We start from the raw sequence: 22,378 nt of genomic DNA, 5'->3' as shown, positions 1-22,378 counted from the left end.
GAGGGGCTTTGACTGAGAAATCACTTTTACCTAAACACTTTCCCACTGTGACCTTTTTTTTTAAAAAGCTTAAATTGTTACAACCTCTTAGGCCCTTGCTCTTGCAGTTTTCACTGTTATTCTGGGAGCATATATGTTGGAATTGGGGTTGGGAGATCAGAGTCCTCAATGATGTGGTGGAGCTCTTACCAAAATTTTGTTTCTCAACCACACTTGGGGTCTCCTCCTCTTTTGTCATAAGTGATCTCTAGATGTTGAAGGCATCAATGGCTGTGGGGAGAAAGAGGATTGTACTTGAAAGGCTAAATGGCTTACCTATGCTTCTACTTTCCATTTTCTTGTGTTTCTGAGAGCACTGATCCTTGTGGGATATGGCTACATGCTTTCCTTCTGTTTTGAGAAATAACCATGCATCTCTATTTTTCTTTCATAGAATATTGAGTTGCCTATAGGACAGTTAGGAATGGACAATAAATATTCCATCTTGAGGCCAATTTTATAGCAATAACATTATCATCCCTGGGCTTTTTAACTTCATTTCAAGATCTTTAATATCTTATACATGCTGTCACAGTAGGCAGTGAAGAAAAGAAATGGTACACTGATTTTCATAGCAAGAAGATTTGAGAACAGGAGCAGGGATGACTTTTTTAAAAAATTCTAATTCATAAATGAAATGTGGGCATTGCTGACAAAGCCAGCATTTAATTGCTTTCAAGGTTGTGGTGAACAATGGTCTTGAATCGCTGCAATGACATGGATGCCTTGTCTTTTAAGGGCATGTGCTTCTGGATTTAACCAAACAGCAGGGATATGTTTACAAGTTAGGATGGTGTGGGGCTTGGACTGAAACATAGGTAATGTTCCCCTGCACCTGCTGCCCTTGTTTATCTGGATAGTTGTAGAATCTATGGTGAGTTGCAGGATATATCTTGCAGGTGTTGCACTCTGAGTGGTGAGGCTATAGTGAGATCTGGAATAGTCTTCTGGCAGAATTCAAACCACGCTGTGTTCATTGACAACGCCATTGTTAAAGGAGCAATAAATGTGTGTGCACAAAAATGTGCCGTAGTAGTATGATATTGCTTGACAAGTAATTTCCTTTAATTCTGTTTCAAGCAAAAAGCTGAAAATATGTAGTAGTACCTTACACTTAGTTCTAATGGAGTTCTTTTTCAATTTAAACATCTATTGTAAGTTTTTAATTCTGTAACCAGTTATTTTGTTCCATTCAACACTCTCTCTGTGTGAGATTACGCACTGCTTCCAGAATTCACATTTGTGTAAATGTTATATAGCCCCAGTCCCAGAACTGGTCTGAGGAACATTGGTTCACATGTTTCACCATTCCGAGTTTTCTGTTTTTGTAGCCAGCTTGTTATCTCTATTTTTCTGTATCCTCTGGGATTAGTTGTAGTTTCGCAGCTGCTCAGTGTTTGTTCCCAGATTTAGGAATTGAAAACCAGGTTTTTAATGTTATGCTGCTGTAAGGTCACCGGTGCAACTGAAGGTGCACTTGGATCAGTAAATTTTGTATAGGGAATACAACCACCCCCCCCCCATTCAAACTATGTACCAGTGAGGGCTCCAAGTCCACTTCTACAATTTTAAGTATACAATTGAAAAGTTATTTTCCTGCCTTTGTTAGTCCACTTTGAGTACATTCAAAGGAATAAGTGATTAAGTACTGGAGTGGGAACTGAAACTGTGACCTTCAGACTCAAGGTATACATACTATCTGTATTCATAGGGCTAGATCATTGCAAGCCATAGATACCTTCAGTTGCTATCAAGATATACAATAATTTTTTTCATTGCAATTAATAAGATTTGTTTCACATCTGAAAACATTGCATTTGCTCCAAACTTACACACTCTTCAACGTATGCCTATAATTTTGGCAGGCTAAATATGATACTGTAATTCAATAACCAAATAAAGCCCTGATATTTAGCAATCAGATCATTCATGCATAAATTTGGATATAAATTTAGAATATCCATTTCTAGCTCCTTAGAGCATATCCAGCACAAGTTTCTGGCAACACCCAAGAGCAGCTGTTGTATTCAGATAATTGGCACAAACATAGCACATCAATTGTATTTCTCCACGGGCTTTTTGACAAAGTAGCCTATCGTTCTCAATTACATAGTTTTTTATAATGTTCTATGTTGTGAATTTCTTTTTCAACCGTCAAACAATGGGTCCAATAAGTAGTAATGCATAATTGTTGAAATATGGCATATAAAGCTATATGTTATAAAGCACTGCAAAAAGGTACAGAGAGCACGGGTCATACCAACTATTAAGTTGGTCCTGTGTGCATATCATATTTTTAAAGGAGCAGGTGAATCTTAATTTTATGTTGTGTTTTTCTTTTATTGAACAGGCCAGTGTTAATGGCTTGCATTAGGCAGATGCTATGATTTACTGTCTTGTGGACAAGATGTGAAGTGTATGAAAATAGAGCTAATGTATAGTACAATTGTAAGATAAGAAACATCTAACCAAGTGCTAAGCATGAAAATTCTACAAAAATGCTTATAGCTGACAATTGTGGAGTAATCAAATGAGTGCATTTCTTTAAAAATGAATTTGTGAAAATATTTAAATCCTAAGGGCAGGTAAGTAATTGTAAGTAATCTAATCTAATCTAAGGGTAGGTAGTTAAGAGAAAAAACTTAACTCTTGCAATCTTATTCCAATTTGCCACTTCTGGATGGTCTATAGATGGTCAAGCCCCCCCCCCCCCCCCCCCCCCCCCCCCCCCTCCTTAGGAAGTCAGCACAGTGGTTAGCACTGCTGTCTCTCAGGGCCAGAAACCCGCGTTCAATTCCCGCCTCACACAACTGTCTGTCTGTGTGGAGTTTGCACGTTCTCCCCGTGTCTGCGTGGGTTTTCTCTGGGTGCTCCGGTTTCCTCCCACAGTCCAAAAATGTGCTGGTTAGGTGAATTGGCCATGCTAAATTGCCCATAGTGTTAAGTGAAGGGGTAAGTGTAGGGGAATGAGTCGGTGTGGACTTGTTGGGCCGAAGGGCCTGTTTCCACACTAAGTAATCTTAAAGAACTTCTGTTTTAATTTTAACTGGCTTTGTAGGGATCCCAGTAAAAATTTGAACTAGATAATAAATTATGCCAGATGGATATGGGACCTTGAGAAATGGAGTAGGAGAAAGAGATCCTCATTCCTGCAATAATGTGACCTGTTTTGGGGAAGGTGGCACCTCCTACCAGTTGGAATGGTTGTTGGGAGGGGATGCTTTTTATCAAGTGAAAATGTTTTAAACATAGCAAGTATTTGGGTCTGGATGCATAGTTTGGAATTGTGGTCATAAATTCTTGAAGGCATTCATGAGGGTGTTTGTTTCTATTCAAATAAGTTATTTATGTGCAAGAGAATGGGCAAAATGCAGCAGAATGATACTGAGTCATAATACTCATTCAAAGAGACTTTGTGGAAATGATGGGGAAATAGCCGCCTCCTGCACAATGACAACTCTGATTCTTGAGCCCTAGTTGGTTGGTTTTTCTAAAAACAAAAGCCATTCTGCTTAAATCCCTCCATGGCCTTGCTCCAAATTCTTTCGACAGTATTCTTGTTGCTAACATCTCGCCATGCATCCACCACTCTGCTGCTCTGCTCTGAGAAGATAGATGGAATAGTACAATAAGTAATATCAGAGCCTTACTCCTACCATCCAGAAATATGGATTTCTTTTCCTGAAACTATTCATCTTGCTTCCCCTCTCTTGCCATGAAAAACTGTCCTTTAAAACTGTGACATTGATCTCTTTTGTTGTTGCAAAACTTGAACACTGCTGAAAAGAGTAATGCAAATTAACTTTGCACTTACCAGGACAAATGCAGGAACACCAAACTTCACACTATCTCACCGTAATTGAGGCATTGCCATTGAGAATGCACCAAGAAATATTTGTTTTCCGATGCCTTTATTTAGGGATGTCAGGGATTGATGAAATCATTTTGGGAGAAAGGATTGCAGATGCTGGAGATCAGAGTCAAAAGGTTTGGTGCTTGAAAAGCACAGCCGGTCAGGTAGCATCTGAGGAGCAGGAGAATTGACACTTTTGAGCATTAGCTCTTTATCAGGAATGTGGGGAAGGCCCAACGGGGCTCAGAAATAAAGGGAGGGGAAATGGGGCTGGGGGAAGATAGCTGAAAATGCGATAAATAGATGAAGGTGGGAGCTGATGGTGATCGGTTGGAGTGGATAGGTGGGAAAGAAGATGGACATGTAGGACATCTAGTGACAGCCAGCTTGTCTCCTCTTCTGTCTGTCTCTCTCATTCCTATTCAACAAAAAGCCACTTCAAATAAGAGCAGGCAGGAGGCAAAAGAGAAACTGTGAAAGTTCACTTTAGATATTGCAGAAGGTATTTTGACAGACAGATGCTCGTAAGTGGAAGTCTGCAGATAATGTGACTTTAATTGCATTCTGTAGATCAATGCTGTTATAATAGCCATATTACTTAGACTGCAAAGTAAAAAAAAGTAGTTAAGATTGGTGCGTAAAACTCAGTAATTAAAGAGGTGATTCTTCAGTGACTCTTCAGGCATTCTTCACAGATGCTGCCAGACCTGCTGAGTTTCTCCAGCATTTTGTTTTTATAATGCAATTATTTAGCCTATTGCAAGATTTGAAGAGTTTTGTAATCATGTCTAATCAAATGATAGTCATAGAGATGTACAGCATGGAAACAGACTCTTCGGTCCAACCCATCCATGCCAACCAGATATCCCAACCCAGTCTAGTCCTACCTGCCAGCACCTGGCCCATATCCCTCCAAACCCTTCCTATTCATACACCAACCCAGATGCTTCTCAAATGTTGCAATTGTACCAGCCTCTACCACTTCCCCTGGCAGCTCATTCCATACACGTACCCACCCTCTAAGAGTTACCCCATAGGTTTTTTTTAGATATCTTCCCCTCACCCTAAATCCCCTCACCCTTTAGTTCTGGACTCCCTGACCCCAGGGAAAAGACTTATGTCTACTTACCCTATCCATGCCCCTCAATTTTGTAAACCTCAGCCTCCGAAACTCCAGGGAAAACAGCCCCAGCCTGTTCAGCCTCTCCCTATAGCTCAAATTCTCCAACCCTAGCAACATCCTTTTGTAAATCTTTTCTGTACCCTTTTTCACAGTATCTTTCTGATAGGAAGGAGACCAGAATTGCACACAATATTCCAACAGTGGCCTAACCAATGTCCTGTACAGCCGCAACATGACCTCCCAACTCCTGTATGCAATACTGACCAATAAGAGAAAGCATACCAAACGCCGCCTTCAGTATTCTATCTACCTGTGACTCCACTTTCAAGGAGCTATGAACCTGTACTCCAAGGTCTCTTTGTTCAGCAACACTCCCTAGGACCTTACCATTTAAGTGTATAAGTCCTGCTAAGATTTGCTTTCCTAAAATGCAGCACCTCGCATTTATCTGAATTAAACTCCATCTGCCTCTTCTCAGCCCATTGACCCATCTGATCAAGATCCTGTTATAATCTGAGGTAACCTTCGCTGTCCACTACACCTCCAATTTTGGTGTTATCTGCAAAATTACTAACTCCAAATCATTTATGTAAATGACAAAAAGTAGAACCCAGCACCGATCCTTGTGGCCCTCCACTAGTCAAACAGGCCTCCAGTCCGAAAAACAATCCTCCTCCACCACCACCCTGTCTTCTACCTTTTTTTTTTGAGCCAGTTCTGCATCCAAATGGCTAGTTCTCCCTGTATCCATAAGATCTAACCTTGCTAATCAGTATCCCATGGGGCACCTTGTCGAATGCCTTACTGAAGATACACAAGATGTGCAATCCAAAAGTTGCACATCCTCCAAAAGTTGCTGTTCATGTGTCCCTGACTTCCTTTCTCAGCCATGGTCGCTTCCTCTTTTCTACCCCCCATATGTTCCTTCAAGATGAATTTCTATTGTGCATCTAAATTACCCCCAGAAACTCCTGGCATTGCTGGTGCACCATCATTTGTTAGGCTTCCCTTCTAATCAACTCTGATAACTCCTTCCTTGTGTCTTTGTGGCTACCTTTACTCAATTATAATACCTGTTTAAACCTGATTCAATCTTCTCTCTGTCAAACTGCAGGATGAATTCTATTGTTAGGGTGATATGGTGGCTCAGTGGCTGGCACTGCTGCCTCACAGCACCAGGGACCCAGGTTCGATTCCAGCCTCTGGTGACTGTGCAAACTCCACACAGTCTCCCAGTGTCTGCGTGGGTTTCCTCCCCCTGTCCAAAGATGTGCAGGTCAGGTGAATTGGCCATGGTAAATTGCCCATAGTATTTGGTGCATTAGTCAGAGGGAAATGGGCATGGTTGGGTTACTCTTTGGAGGGTTGGTGTGGACTGGTTGGGCCGAAGGGCCTGTTTCCACACTGTAGGGAATCTAATTTCTTTTAAAAATTAAAGGTCCATGCCACCTAGAGTTTCTTTACCTTCAGCTCCTTCATCAAGTCTGCCTCATATTAGTGAATCTAAAATCGCATGTTCCCTCATGGAATCTGCCCAAGCTGCTCCAAAAAATATCGTGCAAATCTTCCTCAAATTTCTTTTCTTGAGATCTGCTACCAAATTGATTTTGCCCAGTCTACCTGCATATTGAAGTCCCCAGTGATTTATGATGGTAGTGCCTTTCACACATGCTGTTTCTAGCTCCTGATTTATTTTCTTTCCCACATCCTGACAGTTGCTAGGAGACCTGTACATAGGTCCCATCAGGGTCTTTTTCTTTCCCCCCTTTTTTGTGCTTCTCAACTCTGCCCACACATAGTCTACACTTTTTTTTTCTATATTATTTCTTGCTATCGATTTAACTTAGATTAGATTACATTAGTGTGGAAACAGGCCCTTCGGCCCAACAAGTCCACACTGACCCACCGAAGCGCAACCCACCCATACTCCTACATTTACCCCTTACCTAACACTATGGGCAATTTAACATGGCCAATTCACCTGACCTGCACATCTTTGGACTGTGGGAGGAAACCGGAGCACCCGGAGAAAACCCACACAGACACTGGGAGAACGTGCAAACTCCACACAGACAGTCGCCTGAGATTGCTTATTAACAAAGCAAACCTGTTCCTTCCTGCCAATCTCCCTGACACTTTTGATAAGGACATTTACCTTTTGGATATTTAGATCCCAGGCCAGATCCCCTTGCAACCACGCCTGATAGCACAACAACTTGCCCATCAATCTCAATCTGCATGACAAACTCATTTACCTTGTTTCAAATGCTGCGTGCATTTAAGTATAAAACTCAGTTCTGTGTTGACTGCCTCCCTTCTCATAATTGTCCTTATCTGCTGTGCCTGAAGTTTGACTCCTGACCAATAGCATCTTTCTCCTTCTTTCTCTCTTTCCCCCCCTCCCATTTCATCTACCTGTCACTCCAGATGAAGTGCTTATGCCCAAAACGTCGATTCTCCTGCTCCACGGATGCTGCCTGACCTGATGTACTTTCCAGCACCCCATTCTCGACTCTGATATCCAGCACCTGCTGTCCTCACTTTCTCTTACTTCTCTAGGCAACAGCTAGAATAAAATGAACAGTTTTGGGCCGCTTATCTCAAAAGGTATGTTGGAATTGGAGGTAGTCCAGAGAATGATCAATAAGATGATGCCATGAATGGAAATGTCTGATGAGGAGCATTTGGGTAGATTGGGCTTTGGAACAAAGAGGCAATCTTGATGGACTTGACAGGGTAGATGCTGAAAGATTACTTTCCCTTGAGAGAGAGATTAGGAGTAGAGGGCCTAATCTCTGAATAAGGAGGTTACACATTTAAAGATTCGGAATTTCCCCTCCTAGTTTGCTGAATCTCTGCAATTCTTTTATTGCAGAGGCCTGTTGAGGATGGGTAATTTATTATAATTAAGGATTAGATATAGATTTTTAACCAGTAGGGGAATAAGGATTATGGAGAATGAAGTTGAGGGTTATCAGACTAATGATGATCTCATTGAATGGCGGAGTAGACTCAGTGGGCTGAATAGTCTACTTCTACTCCTATCTCATGGTAAATTGCATGTAGTAATTAATTTGCGAAAGGTACTACAATAGCTTCTTAGTTACTAAATACTCAGCATTTCAAAGTAGAAAGTTGACTAATTTCATTGGTTAACCAATCGCACTGAAAATTACGAATAGCATTTTCACCTGTTCTTCCCCAAATCTAACACCTAATGTACTATGCAGAATTAATGAAAACAGTAAATCAGGTGAAACATTTCATATAATTAACATTTTTGCTAATGTTCATTTCAAATTCATTCAAATATCCAAATGTTAAATGGAACAGGTACACAATCCTTTATCCGACACCCTTGGTGCCAGGTGGTTTTTGGAATTTGGAATTTTTCGGATTTCTGAATAAGTGACAGTTTCACAATGAAATAAAAAAATTTACCTAACAGCAAACTCTTCTGAGTACCACGACCGCTGAGACAGAATTGAAGCCTGCCAGTGCTGGGCCACGTCACATCTGCGTGACATGGTGTGGAGTTGGTTTAACTGTTTGCATGCCAAACGACCTTATGGAGAAGCAAGACTTCAGATTTTGGAACGTTTTGAATTTTGGGATTTTGGATAAAGGATTGTATATCTGTACCAACATTTAGTACAGAAACCTGATTTCTGCATTCTACCAAACTTGGCCTGAAAGGGGTAGTGGGTAGGTGCCTCCTTGTAGCAAACATTAGCTACAAAAATGCTCCCCTGAGACTAATTAATGTGTATGCCCTAGCTGGAAAGAGTGAACATTTGCCTGTCCTGCAGCAGCTTCCACTGTTGCTGGCTACATCCAGGCCGGTCATTCTGGCTGGAGACTTCAACTGTATCATTGATACAAATGTATGATTTCGGTTCAGGAACAGAAAACTGGATGCCATGTCCAGAGTCCTGATGGAAACTGTCAAAGATGCCAAGCTACACAATGTCTTCAGCACACCTGTACATGAAGCGCATCATAGATACACCTGCCTGGTCGCGACCAGGTGTATTGGCTCAAGGATAGATTTCCTGTTTTGTGTTCCTCGTGTTCTGTCAGATCCACCATGTTGAGCCACTGTCTCTGGCCGACTGTCACCTACACAATGTCCAGTGGGCTGGCAAAGGAACTGTCGAAGCTGAATGTGAAATTGTTGACCCCAGAAAACATTGAGGAGCTCAAAAGATGTTATGTAGGTTGGAGAAGCCCCTGTTTGAGTCTCCAGCAGACTGGTGGGAAACCAGTCAAAGGGAGCATCAAGAGGTTCTTTATCCTCAAAGGTGTGCAGAAGGTGAGAGAGAGGCAGGGAAAACTGTCCAAACTTCAGAAGTATATAAAACCTACTCCTGCGGCAGACAGTGGGGGGGTCAATGTCATGGAGACCTCCAGGAGGTGAAGGGCCAACAATCCTTAATCTTTGCCTCTGAGGCCTCCAAGATAATCTTCCAGTCCAGGGTCTGCTCTGTGGAGCAGGATGAGATGTGCACCTTCTGGAAAAAAGATACGTGTGCACAAGGTGATTTCTGTGCTCGGTATCATGAAGGGAGAAGATAGCTAAGTAACATCTCAGTCTGACATGAGGATCAGCAAATCTTTGTGCCAGACTGTATGACACACAGCCCACTGACAGAGGACAGTAACAACTGGGAGGCCGCACTGTCACATGGGAGAAGCTGGACCAGTTGCTATCTCTGGACGAGTTGACTAAGGCCCTAGAGTCCTTTTTGAATAAAGTCCTGGAAGGAATGACTTACCGGTCAAGTTGTGTTCTGCTTTACGGAACTAGATCGGCCAAGACCTGCTGGAGGTGTATGACAGTATTCTCTTGGCAGGTACCATGAGCTAAACCATGAGGAAAGGTGTCATCACGCTCCTCTACAAGTGGAAGAGAGAGAGGGAAAAAGTCAGAAATCGGTGACCAATCTTGCTGACAAATTTTGTAATCCAAAAGTCATTACCAACCGAGTCAGATCTGCCCCGAGATCAGTGATCCACCCTGATCTGGCAGGAAGATTGCTGAGTCTCGAGCTTCTCTGATATAATCACCTACATGCAGGACAGGCGATGGACACCTGCCTCATTAGCCTGAACCAGAAGAAAGCCTTTGTCACACACGTACATGAGAGATGGTCTCTCCAAAATGGGCTTTAGGGTGGGAATCTGCAATTGGATTTGACTGCTCTATACCAGCATTGTTAGTGCAGTTTCCATTAATAGGTGGGAATCAGGAAGCTTTTCAATCAGATATGGAGTCAGGCAGGCTGCCCACTCTCTCCTATGCAGAAGTGGGTACTGTAGATGCTGGAGACTTAGAGTTAAGATTAGAGTGGTGCTGGAAAAGCACAGCAGGTCAGGCAGCATCTGAGAAGCAGGAAGACTGATGTTTCAGGCAAAAGCCCTTCAGGAATCCTTTTTCCTGCTCCTCGAATGCTGCCTAACCTGTTCTCTTCCAGCACCACTGTAATCTCTGCCCACTCTCTCCTGTTTTGTGTGTTTATAGAGCCATTTGCTGAGTCCATCCGGAAGGATGCGAGCCTGAGAGAGGTGACTACCCCTGACAGTGGGGCCTAGAGGTTTAGATCAACTAGGAGAACGTGAGGACTGCAGACGCTGGAGATCAGAGTCAAGAATGTGGTGATGTAGAATCGCAGCCAGTCAGGCAGCATCTGAGATGCTGCTGTACTTTTTGTGCTTTTCCAGCATCACACTGTCCTATTGGTTAAGGCCTCCCTGTACATGGATGACATCTGCATTTTCTACTCTGATCCATTGTCAGTTCACCAGTTTGAATGGGGCTCGGCAGCCAAAGTAAGTCGAGGCAAGAGTGAGGCTATGCTCTTTTAGAAACTGGACAGACCAATCCTTTACCCCCTTCAGTCAGGACAGACCACTTGAAGGTGCTGGGTATTTGGTTCGGAGGGAATGGGGCGTGTGCTAATTTTTGGAAGGACCATGTCCCAAAAGTGAGGCAGAAATTGGGCAGCACTGGTCACTCTCCACAGCAGATAAAATTCTGGTCATCAGATGCGAGGTACTGTGGGTAGGGTACTTCCCGAACCTGTACCATTGCAGTCCCTCTGGTCATCTTTCACTTCAGGTGGAGATTTGAAGATGGACCACGTCTGAAGGAGCACCATGTACAAAGGGGGAGAAAATACACCCAACGCTTCCCTCACACTGGCCACGCTTGTGTGGAGCTGCACCAAGTGGTGTGTAGATCCTGGTACACAAACACAAAATGTCACGACATACTGAGGTCCTACTTGTTCCTGGTGTTGTAAAGTATGGGCCTGGCTTCACTGTTGTGGAGCGCTCCAAGTAGTTGGACCATTTCGTAACAACTATCCTTTGTGGAGAAATTTGCGAAGGAAACCACCTTTGACAATACTTCCATTAGGAAGTGATCAGCATGTAGCATCCTTGAGACCCTATGTGAAAAGGAGAGGGTGGATCCTGTGGAGCAGTTCCCTGAGCAAACTGTCAGAGCCATTTGGTAGAATGCCTAATCGCCAGAACTTTCAAACAAGCACCAAGACATCTCTTGGTAAGAAGGGCACTGCCTGAGATCTTTTATGCATGCCCGGACTCTCTGCCCCACTGCACACTGCCCTCGAAGCGCTGTGAAGGCGACAATACTGTCACACTCCTTCTGTAATACACCTTTGGAGGGGAATGGAGTAGTCTTTGTCGAGATTTGGCCCAAGCAGCTCCGTGACATGGGACGTCATGCCCTACGGCCTGTTCCCCAGTGTACACACCGAGACGAACATCAACTGTACCTGAAATACCATCAACTCAGTGAAAGATTCTCTTTTGGTGTGCCTAAAACCTGTTGGCCTTCCAGTTGAAGGAGTTGACCCCGACCAAGTATTGCAAACTGGCACATTCCAAGGCCCAGGAGTATACGCTGAGGGATTTGCTGAAGTTTGGGGCAGCTGCCACCAAGGTGCAATGAGGAAGGACAACCGTGTAAGGTCCTTCTACCAAAGAATATGGGGGTCCATTCAATAATTGGGCACAGTTGACACCCCAGCTCAATGCCAAGATTTGGAGATGCTGGTGTTGGACTGGGGTGTACAAACTTTAAAAATCACACAACACCAAGTTTTCATCCAACAGGTTTATTTAGAAGTAAGACATAAACTCTGTGTCTTATGATCTTATACTCCACAACCACCTGATGAAGGAGCAGTGCTCTGAAAGCTAGTGCTTCCAAATAAACCTGTTGCACTATAACCTGGTGTTGTGATTTTTAACTAAATTCCAAGAGGTTGACTACAAATAGAATGGTGAGAGTCAAAGACTTAGAACAAATTAAGTTGAGAGTATAGAAATGAACGGCTCTATTAACTGTATAGGTACCAAATATTTCTTTTCATGAATAAAGGTTTTTTTGCAATAGAGAAAATTGGGGCATTGTGTATACTTTCAAAAAAAAACTTTAACGTTTGCTACAACTCTGAGAATAATGTGGCTTGACTTAACTCCTACTACCCCAGAGAGTCATAATACCAGTTCTAACATTCCCAGGAAATTTGCTGCAAGAGTTCCTCTATATAGCGTCCTAAGCCTGAACATCTTCAAGTGCTTCATCAATTACCCTTCCCTTCATGAAATATCAGAAGTTTGCTGATTGCAAATGGTCATTTCTATTTGTGAATACAGTCAATTTTGCTCTAATGTGTTTTTCTTCAGTGTGATTTAGCTTTAACGCAGTTGAAGAATTTAGACCATTATTTATCGAACATGAACTTTTCTTAACCTGTATTGGCTCTAACGTGAATCTGGCCCTATTAGTTTAAATGGCATGGCTATTGTGCAAATTTCTTCAAACACAAGATTGCATGAATGGGACTATTGCATTATATCAGAACAGACCGTACTCCAATACTGATCCAGTCTGTGTCCAATTACAGTAATACCTGGACAGTATTCATGCAGGCCTGATAATTGACCAATAAAGTGTATTCAACACTGGTGCCAAGCCATGACCATCTCCAACACGAGAATCTAGCCATCACTTCTTGACACCAAGTTTTGTTTTTGTTACAATTTACTTCGTGCCACTGCCTGCCTTCTCCCTTGCTATCCTGGACATTCCTACTGAAAATTAGAACTAGTTTGACCTTGGGGCTACATGCTAACTGCTAGAAGTTGAATTAATATTTTGCAGATTGATTTTTGAATTGAAAGCTTTCCAACCAATCATCAGAGTTCAGTTAATGCAGTTAGAGTTCATATTTTGAAAATGGTAGTCCATTGTTGACAATTTTGTGGTAATATTGCTATCTCTAAGCCAAAAGATGCCACTTGACCCAGAGGTGTGTCACAGCATTTCTGAACAGGTCGATTTTAAAATAACTAGTCCAAATCTCTAAGTTTATTTGAACATTTTATCAATGTTTTCTCTTGTTGCTGGTGTATATAGTGGATGTTGAACAACTTCAGTGTCCAGTTTAAAATTTGAGCAAATGCCTACAGTGATCACAAATGTTTGATTTTCCTTTGCAGAAATAACCAAAATAGAAGCAGGGGATGGAAGTGATGAAGAAAAGTTTGTGGATGTGGTCAGTAACAAAAACATGAAGTTGGCTCAAAAAGTGTTAATTCCTGTAAAGCAATTCCCTAAGGTAAGAAACTTTGAATACATTCATAAGCCAGGTATATTTCCTGAACATCAGATGGTCTAGGAGTAGTGAACTATAAAAATCACAAGGGATTAATTCATAAGAATGTAAAAATTAGGACCAGAAGAAGGCTGCCCAGCCCCTTGATCCCATTCTGCCATTCAATAAAAGCATCACTGATCTGAATATAGCACATTTCCCATCTATTCTCAAATCTATATACCCGCTTGCTCATCAGTAATTTGCCTGCCTCTATATTTCTTTGAAAAATATTCAAAGGTTCTGTTTCCATCATTTTGAAGAAGGGTGTTCCAAATTTTAACTGTCTTAAATGGGTGAGCTTTTATTTTGAAACAGGTGAGCCCTAGTTCTCGATTCTCCCACAGGTACTGTCCCTTCCCACATTTATCTTGACAAGACCTCTGTTTCAATCTAGTCATGCATTACTCATTCAAACTTAAGTACAAGCCTAGATTGTCCAACCATTCTGCGTGAGAGAATGCACCCATTCTAGATATTAATCGATTGAACCTTCTTTGGACTGTCTCCAGTGTCAATATATCCCTTCTTTAATAAGGGAACCTAAATTGTTCTCTATTCGAAAAGTGCTCAGTGCCTTTACAGTTTTAGCAAGACTTCCCTATTTTTATGATACATTCCATTTTGAAATAACAGCTAACATTCCATTTACCTTCCCTATTATCTGCTGAACTTTGTAAGCTAACGTTTTGATTCATATGAGGAACCAAATCCCTTGGTGCTTCAGCTCTCTGCATCTTTACCCACTTAAATCATATTCAGCCTTACTGCTTTTCCTGTCAAAGTGACCTTGTATTTTGCCACATTATATTCCATCTACCAAACTTTTTGCACACTCACTTGATCGGTCTGTTGACTCTATGCATTCTCACTATATTTGCCTTTTTAGCTTTTTTTTTGTTATCTCCGAATTTGGTGATGGTCTGTTCATTTCGATCATCCAAGTCATTAATGTACAATAAGTTCTTCATGTCGTGGTTGCATTTGTGTGTAAACCTGCATTACAGAAAAATCACGTTTAGAAACAGCGTTTAAAGTGTTGGCTCTGTAGTCACATTACAGCCACCACCAGTTTTAAAAGTTGATGCTGTAGAAATCCGCATCCTCAATTTGTCAATGGCATTACAGCGAATTTGTGTGGAGAATACGTGCATTATAACAAAACGCCTGTATATTGTAATGATTTTGGAGATGCTGGTGTTGAATGGGGTGTACAAAGTTAAAAATCACACAACACCAGGTTATAGTCCAACAGGTTTAATTGGAAGCACACTAGCTTTCGGAGTGACTCTCCTTCATCAGGTGATAGTGGAAGGCTCAGTCCTAACACAGGATTTATAGCAAAAATTTAGTGTGATGTAACTGAAATTATACATTGAAAATTTTTCTGTTAAGCCTTTCACCTGTTAGAGTACAGTGATAGTTTCACTACTTTCATGTGTAAATCACAAAAATTTTTTAAAAAGGTTGCATTCTCTGGTTAGCTGTTAACAATGGTGATAGCTAGACAATATGTTGAAGGTGTTAGCCCCCTGTGTTCTGTCTATACCATGATGTTTAGATTGATTCTAAGCCTAAAAAGTGAGATAATGGAGCACTTCAGTGGTCCAGGACACTCAGCCTTGGACCTTCGGGTGACCATCCTCCAAGATGGACTTCAGGACAGGCAGCAGAGAAAAGTGGCCGAGCAGAGGCTGATAGCTAAGTTCGATACCCATAGGGAGGGCCTCTACCGGGTCCTTGGGATGTCACGTTACAGGTGACCGTTGCACTATTCTCGCACGCATCTTCTCTTTTCCTCTCTCTCCGCTCACAACACATACTTTGTGGGGTGATTGTGTAACCCTGCAAATACAAATTCACCCCATAGCACATCTGGGTCGTTGGCGGGGGAGGGTGAGGAGCGAAAGAGAAACTGCATGAATTTATGTAAAACTCCATTATCTCACTTTTTAGATTAGAATCAATCTAAACATCATGGCATAGAGAACACAGGGGGCCAACACCTTCAACATATTGTCTAGCTATCACCATTGTTAATGGCTAACCCAAGAATGCAACCTTTTTTTAAAAATTTGTGATTTACATATGAAAGAAGTGAAACTATCACTGTATTCTAATAGATGAAAGGCTTAACAGACAATCAATTTTTCAATGTGAACATTTCAGTTACATCACACTGTAAATCTTTGCTATAAATTCTGTTAAGATTGAGCCCGCCACTATCACCTGATGAAGGAGAGTCACTCTGAAAGCTAGTGTGCTTCCAATTAAACCTGTTGGACTATAACCTGGTGTTGTGATTTTTAACTTTGTATATTGTAAACCATTGTGTCCCCAGTCTGATGTTTGTGACATTCCATTAGTTATAGTTTGCCATCCTGGGAATGCTTCTTTTTATCTCTCTCTCGCCTTTATCCATGTTAGTACGTTAACAAAATAATGCTCATGTTTTTGGGTAAGTAGTCTAATGTACAGTACCCTATTGAATGCCTTCTGGAAGTCCAAATACTGGTAACCCTTTACCTAATTCATGTTTATTACCACCTCAAATAACTCTATTAAATTTATCAAGCATGATATCCCCTTCATGGAACTGTTGTGACTCTGCTTGACTATATCATTGCTATTATATCCTCCCAGTGACAGATGTTATGCTCTGGATGTAGGTTTTGTCACTGAGCTGGAAGGTTCATTTTCCGACGTTTCGTCAACATACTAAGTAACCTCTTCGGTGAGCCTCCGGACAAAGCACTGCAGTCTAGCAATCATTTCTGAGACGCCTTTGATGTAGGGGACACCAGCTAGAAATCTGCGTACTGTGTTCATTGTCATTGTCGTTCACCGCACACTGTAGTACAGAGGAACTATGCAGAGCGGAGGAAAATCACCTATACAGTGTATTCTGAAAGAATGGGTGCCTAACACAGTTTGCCGCTTTTCTCAGCAACAAACCCAAACAAGCAGACAAAACACATCCTGAAACCCTAGCCACTCTCCCCTACATCAAAGACATCTCAGAAATGACTGCCAGACTACCCAGGCCCCATGGCATCATGGTAGCCCACAAACTCACCAACACACTAAAATAGCAGTGAATGAACTTGAAAGACTCTGTACAGACAACAAGCAAAACCATTGTCATTTACAAAATACCTTGCAAGAACTGGAACAAACACTACATTGGACAAACAGGCAGAAAACTAGCCACCAGGATACATGAACATCAACTAGCCACAAGAAGACATGACCCTCTCTCACTCTTATCCTTACATACAGATAAGGAAGGACACCACTTTGAGTGGGACAACACATCCATACTAGTACAAGCCAAACAGACACAAGAGTTCCTAGAAGCATGGCATTCCAACTGGAACTCTATCAACAAACACTTTGACTTGGATCCCACTTACCACCCCCTGAGAAAAAGAACATGAAATGTCATCACCATAGGAAATGACATCGCCAACCCAAAGAAGCCCAAACATATAAATAGAACAAAGAATCACTGGCAATGCTTCGTCCGGAGGCTCACTGAAGATGTTACCTAGTATGGTGATGATGTCTGAAAATGAACCTTCCAGCTCAGCAAGCAAACATGCATCCAGAACCTCAACCTGAGCTACAAATATTCTCAAAACTCGCTAGGTGTTATGTTAATTGACCTATATTTATCTGTTTTTACTCTTCCCTTTCTTGAATAAGGGTGTCACATTGACTGACAGTTATCCAATTCTCTGGGATTTTTTCAGACTGTAAGGATTCTTTTGAAGGTTACTACTTCCTTTTAATATTCTGGGAGACAATTTATCAGGACTGGAGACACTCAGCCTTTAGCCCTATTAGTTTCCTTAGTACTCTTTCTCACTTCTGCATGTCTGAGCTCTACAATATCTCACCATTTTCGGTAATGTTTCCATTATATTGGTTCTTGCAAAAAAGACAAATTCACATTTTCCATTTTCCAGGTACTTATCCAGTCACTTACCTGTAATCCCTTTGTGCAGAAGACATAAATATACCACAACTTATTTTTCCGACATCTCTTTGTTGTCGTCAGCAAATATGGCAACAGTGCCATCAATCCATTAATGCGAGTCTTCGTATAAATTGTAAAAGGTTGAGGCTGTAGTACCAGTCCTGATTACATCTTGCCATCCAGAAGATGTTCCATTCATGTCAAATGTTGTTTCCTGTTAGCTAGGCAACCTCCTATCCATGAGAATATGTTCCCCTCTATACCAAAGGCTTTTACTTTCATTATTAACCTTTTTTGGTTGGTGGCATCTCAACAAATCTCTTCTGGAAATCAATATAGTATGTGCACCAATTCCCATTGTGAACAGTAGTTTACAGATATTACTTTTTTATTGTGTATCCTTGTTTAGAAATGGAAGAATCTATTAGCAGTTCTTCCATTAGACTGCACAGAAAGGAATTCTGCTATGCTCAAAATATAATTTATAGAAGAAATAATTTGTCTCAGAATTATTTTACTGATTTTGTTTTCTTGTTTCTTCCTAACATTTGAATCGGGAAGATGGATCAAAGCAGTTTAATATTGGGCCATCACTGCTTGAGTTTTTTATTTATAAAAAGCTGTATCAGTGAGAAATTAATTGTTATGTCTTTTAATCTTTAGAATGTGCTGATAATCAAATGCCCTCACTCTACTAGTCACACCATTTAATGTAACTGTTGATTCCATTACCATGGGGAAAGTTTCTTCTTTATTACTCTCTTGTAGTACCATCCAGAGTAACAGAAACATCCAGTGGCCTTCAATGAACTCTGAAGAATCCATTATGATCAATACTTAAAGCAAATGGCAAATAATGTTTAACCTCTCAGCTGTCATCTAGAATCAAAATTGTATTCCCTCAAATCACACTCATGTGCATTCATAAATGCACAGAAGACCAAAAGACCAGTCTCTGTCGAGTTGATGGTTTCAAGACAAAAAGTGGAAGAACCAACCCCTATGTGTCAAGGACTTGGAAACATAGGATAACATATAATGACTTCCCACGTCTTATAGACTTCCTGTTGACCAAAGCTGAATTGTTGACGGGTGTATGATGTTACACATCCAGTTCTGGTTGTCATTAACTTTGTTCAGTCCCCAAAGTCTTGAATACAATCCACCTATTCAGGTTTTACAAGCTAAATGGAAATACTGATATTATAAACTCTTTTTAGGTGCCTGGAATTTCGAGAGACAAACCAGTCTTAGGAATGTCTTCTTTAGAATGGCTCATTGAATCTGTTGTTACAGACCTAAGGTCTGTACAGGACTTTGGTTCGGCCACAGTTGGAGTACTGTGTGCAGTTCTGGTCGCCTCACTTTAGGAAAGATGTGGAAGCTTTGGAGAGGGTGCAGAGAAGATTTACCAGGATGTTGCCTGGAATGGAGAGTAGGTCGTCCGAGGATAGGTTGAGAGTTCTCGGCCTTTTCTCGTTGGAACGGCGAAGGATGAGGGGTGACTTGATAGAGTTTATAAGATAATCAGAGGAATAGATACAATAGACAGTCAGAAACTTTTTCCCCGGGTACAACAGAGTGTTACAAGGGGACATAAATTTAAGGTGAAGGGTGGAAGGTATAGGGGAGATGTCAGGGGTGGGTTCTTTACCCAGAGAGTGGTGGGGGCATGGAATGCGCTGCCCGTGGGAGTGGTAGAGTCAGAATCATTGGCGACCTTTAAGCGGCATTTGGATAGGTACATGGATGGGTGCTTAATCTAGGTTAGAAGTTCGGCACAACATCGTGGGCCGAAGGGCCTGTTCTGTGCTGTATTGTTCTATGTTCTATGTCAGAAACTGTTGCAAGGCAGAGGGCCCCAAATACTTTCAGAGCCAAGTTTCTCAGTAATCTGGTCACTAAGCCCTATTTCTTATCTCCTTGAAAGCTCTATTTAGCGCTTTCTCCAAAGCCACTTTGATTTTTTCAGTCAGCAGCAGTACACATTAAACTGTTGGCTTTGTTTACAAGGAATTCAGTGAATGTCCAAAAAGTTTAAAACCTTCCAGGTTTTTCCAGAGATTTATGTTTAAGGACAGTTTTCATAACGTTGTTAGTGGTGTTAGTTGTGACAAGTCTTAATTAGGAGCAAACTGCATCTGAAATGATCTTGACTGGAATCATGCTGTGCCAAATAGTACTGTCTGATTCATGTGCTTGCTTTAGAATTGAGCTTTGAGAACAATTGCCTTGGTTACTATTTTAGGTTCATGTTATGAGGATTCAAAATTATAAATTTGTTCATATTCTGTCTACAGTTTGAAAATTTCGATTTAGTCAATTTGAAACTGAAAAGTTAGATCCAGCAGTATGAAAACTTAACTTATCTTTCAAGAAATTGTCACTGGTTGCTTGTACATTTAGTTAAAAAGAATAAATGCTGTATTGGAATCAAAAGATTGTTAGCTGTCATTAAGCGATTCAGTTTTGGCGATATGTACTTTAAAATCAAAATTCTGTGTGCCACAAACTTTTTAAAATGCGAAGTTCTAGATGGTTAGTTTCATCAGAGCATCAACCTAACTTTATCTTTTTATGTGCTTTTCATTTGATGTACAAGGTTCATTCTGGATCATCATGCTTGCTGAATAGTTAGCTGATGCTGAATGGAAGAAATATGCAGCCTAGATTAGCTAGACTATATACATCTTGTGCAGAAAGTTATTGAATCTGTTGTTGATTTTGTAATTTTGATTTAATGTGTGTGGGCTGAATTTTAATCGAGGTGGGAAACTGGCTTTGGATACAAGGGGAGGGGGACTCCTAGTGTTGGTGGTGCAGCAACAGAGTTGGCATCTCCTGGGGCATCAGTGTCATCTATGCTGTTCCAAGAGCAGGGCACTTCTTGCAGTACACTTTGCAGAAGCCCTACAGCCGTGGTTGAGACCCTAAGACAAACGGAAGATGAGCTCTTTCTTAAGTAATTTTGTTTTTATCCTCTTTATTGTAACTCAATGATGCCAGATTGTGGAGACCAAACACTTTTTTTCACTGTTTCTTCAAGATCTATGTGACCATACATCATTCATCATTATCATCATTTTGACACTGTGACACTGGTGGAACCATCTATTGTAACTTGCCATCCAGACTTGAAAATATGTTGCTGGTTGCTATTGAAGGTGTGGAGAGCTTGATGTCAAAGGCAGACAATCTTATTTTTTCTGTGGAGTTCAGCTGTTTTGGTGATGTTTATACTAAAGCTATATTGAGGTCAAGAGCTGGGTGGCCCTGGCAGAATCCAAACTGAGCATCAGTAATACCAAGGCTTAAAGTACAGCTTTCATAAGCATTGTTTTGTGTTGCCTTTTGAGTATTGAAGATTTGACTACTTAATGAATGAACAAATTCAGTAGGTTAGATGTATACTCTGAAGCAGAATCCAGAACAAAGCAACATAAGCAATTTACACTTTAACATTTTTAAAAGTTTTTTCTTTTTCAAATTCCTCCGTGCCTTTATCCCTTATCTCTGTAGTTTGAACTCTCCAAAGATCTCAGATGTTTGCACTCTTGTGTGTCTCCGATTTTCAGTTGCTTCACCACTAGTGGCTATGCATTCTGTTGCTCTGGTCTCAAACTCTAGAATTTCCTTTGTGTAACCCTCCACCTTCATTAACTTTGTTCAGTCCCCAAAGTCTTGAATACAATCCACCTATTCAGGTTTTACAAGCTAAATGGAAATACTGATATTATAAACTCTTTTTAGGTGCTATCAGTCTGGTAAGTCACCTCTAAACTGCCTCCAATGTATGTGCATCCTTGCTTTAATAAGGATATCAAAACTCCACACAGAGTATTAGATGTGACCTCACCAAATCGTGTACAACTGAAGCATAACAACCTTGTTTTTATGCTCAATTCCTCTTGTAATCGAGGATAGCATCCCAGTGACCTTCTGGATTGTTCTTTACCTACATATGAACTTCTTGTGACTATTGGACTAGAGCACCTTAGAATTCTGCGATCAATCTTCATTTAAGTAATGCTCTGCTTTTTTAAATTCTTGCTCTCAAAGTGACCACCATGTATTCCCTTAATATACTTTATCTGCCTTGTCGATCCACCTGTCTGTAACAGTCTGAATTTATTTGTATCTTCACAATATACTTCTGTACCTTTTCATGTATGTGAAACTGGCTAGCATACGTTCACACCCTTATCTAAATCATTGCTGTAAATTGTAAAAGGTTGAAGCCTCAGCACAGAATCTTGTGGGACTCTATTTATCACGTGCCAATCAAAGGCACATTTACACATGTTTGTTTATTCATTCTGCCAGCTGGCCAGTCAATCTTTTGTCCGTGCTGATATGTTACCCCCTGCACCACATTTATTTTCCACAATAACCTTTTGATTTGGTCGTTAGCAAATGTCTTTTAAATCCAAGAACAGTACATCTATTGTCTTCCCTTTATCCCCAATGCATTTTACTCCTTCACAGAACTCAAATTAGTTGACTAAGATTTTCCCTTTGACAAAACCGTACTGAGTTTTCCCATTTTTCTAAGCATGCAGTTATGCTTAGATAATCGATTCTAACAGTTTTCTCTTTCATCCATGACACGTCAAACAAACTGGCCTATAGCTTTCTGTTTTGTGCCTTCCTGGTGTCTTGAGTAGAGGCATCATGTTTGCTTCTTCGCAGGCCCAAGA

At 41.1% G+C, this 22,378-nt stretch overlaps 1 protein-coding gene across 2 annotated transcripts in view; it reads left to right on the top strand.

Annotated features, from left to right (window-relative positions):
• Positions 1-22,378, top strand: part of LOC140476958 (KH domain-containing, RNA-binding, signal transduction-associated protein 3-like) — a 170,287-nt gene that overhangs the window by 32,571 nt on the left and 115,338 nt on the right. For both annotated transcript variants that reach the window (XR_011960634.1, XM_072569981.1), the window contains exon 3: positions 13,548-13,666. Coding sequence is in view for 1 of the 2 variants with exons in the window: in XM_072569981.1 (XP_072426082.1) it covers positions 13,548-13,666 (119 nt within the window). In the remaining variant the exon portion in view is untranslated. The remainder of the gene's footprint in view (positions 1-13,547; positions 13,667-22,378) is intronic.

The sequence above is a fragment of the Chiloscyllium punctatum genome, chromosome 5 (genome assembly GCF_047496795.1).
Source record: "Chiloscyllium punctatum isolate Juve2018m chromosome 5, sChiPun1.3, whole genome shotgun sequence".
Classification (NCBI taxonomy): Eukaryota; Metazoa; Chordata; class Chondrichthyes; order Orectolobiformes; family Hemiscylliidae; genus Chiloscyllium; species Chiloscyllium punctatum.
This window is presented reverse-complemented; position numbering and strand designations above follow the sequence as displayed.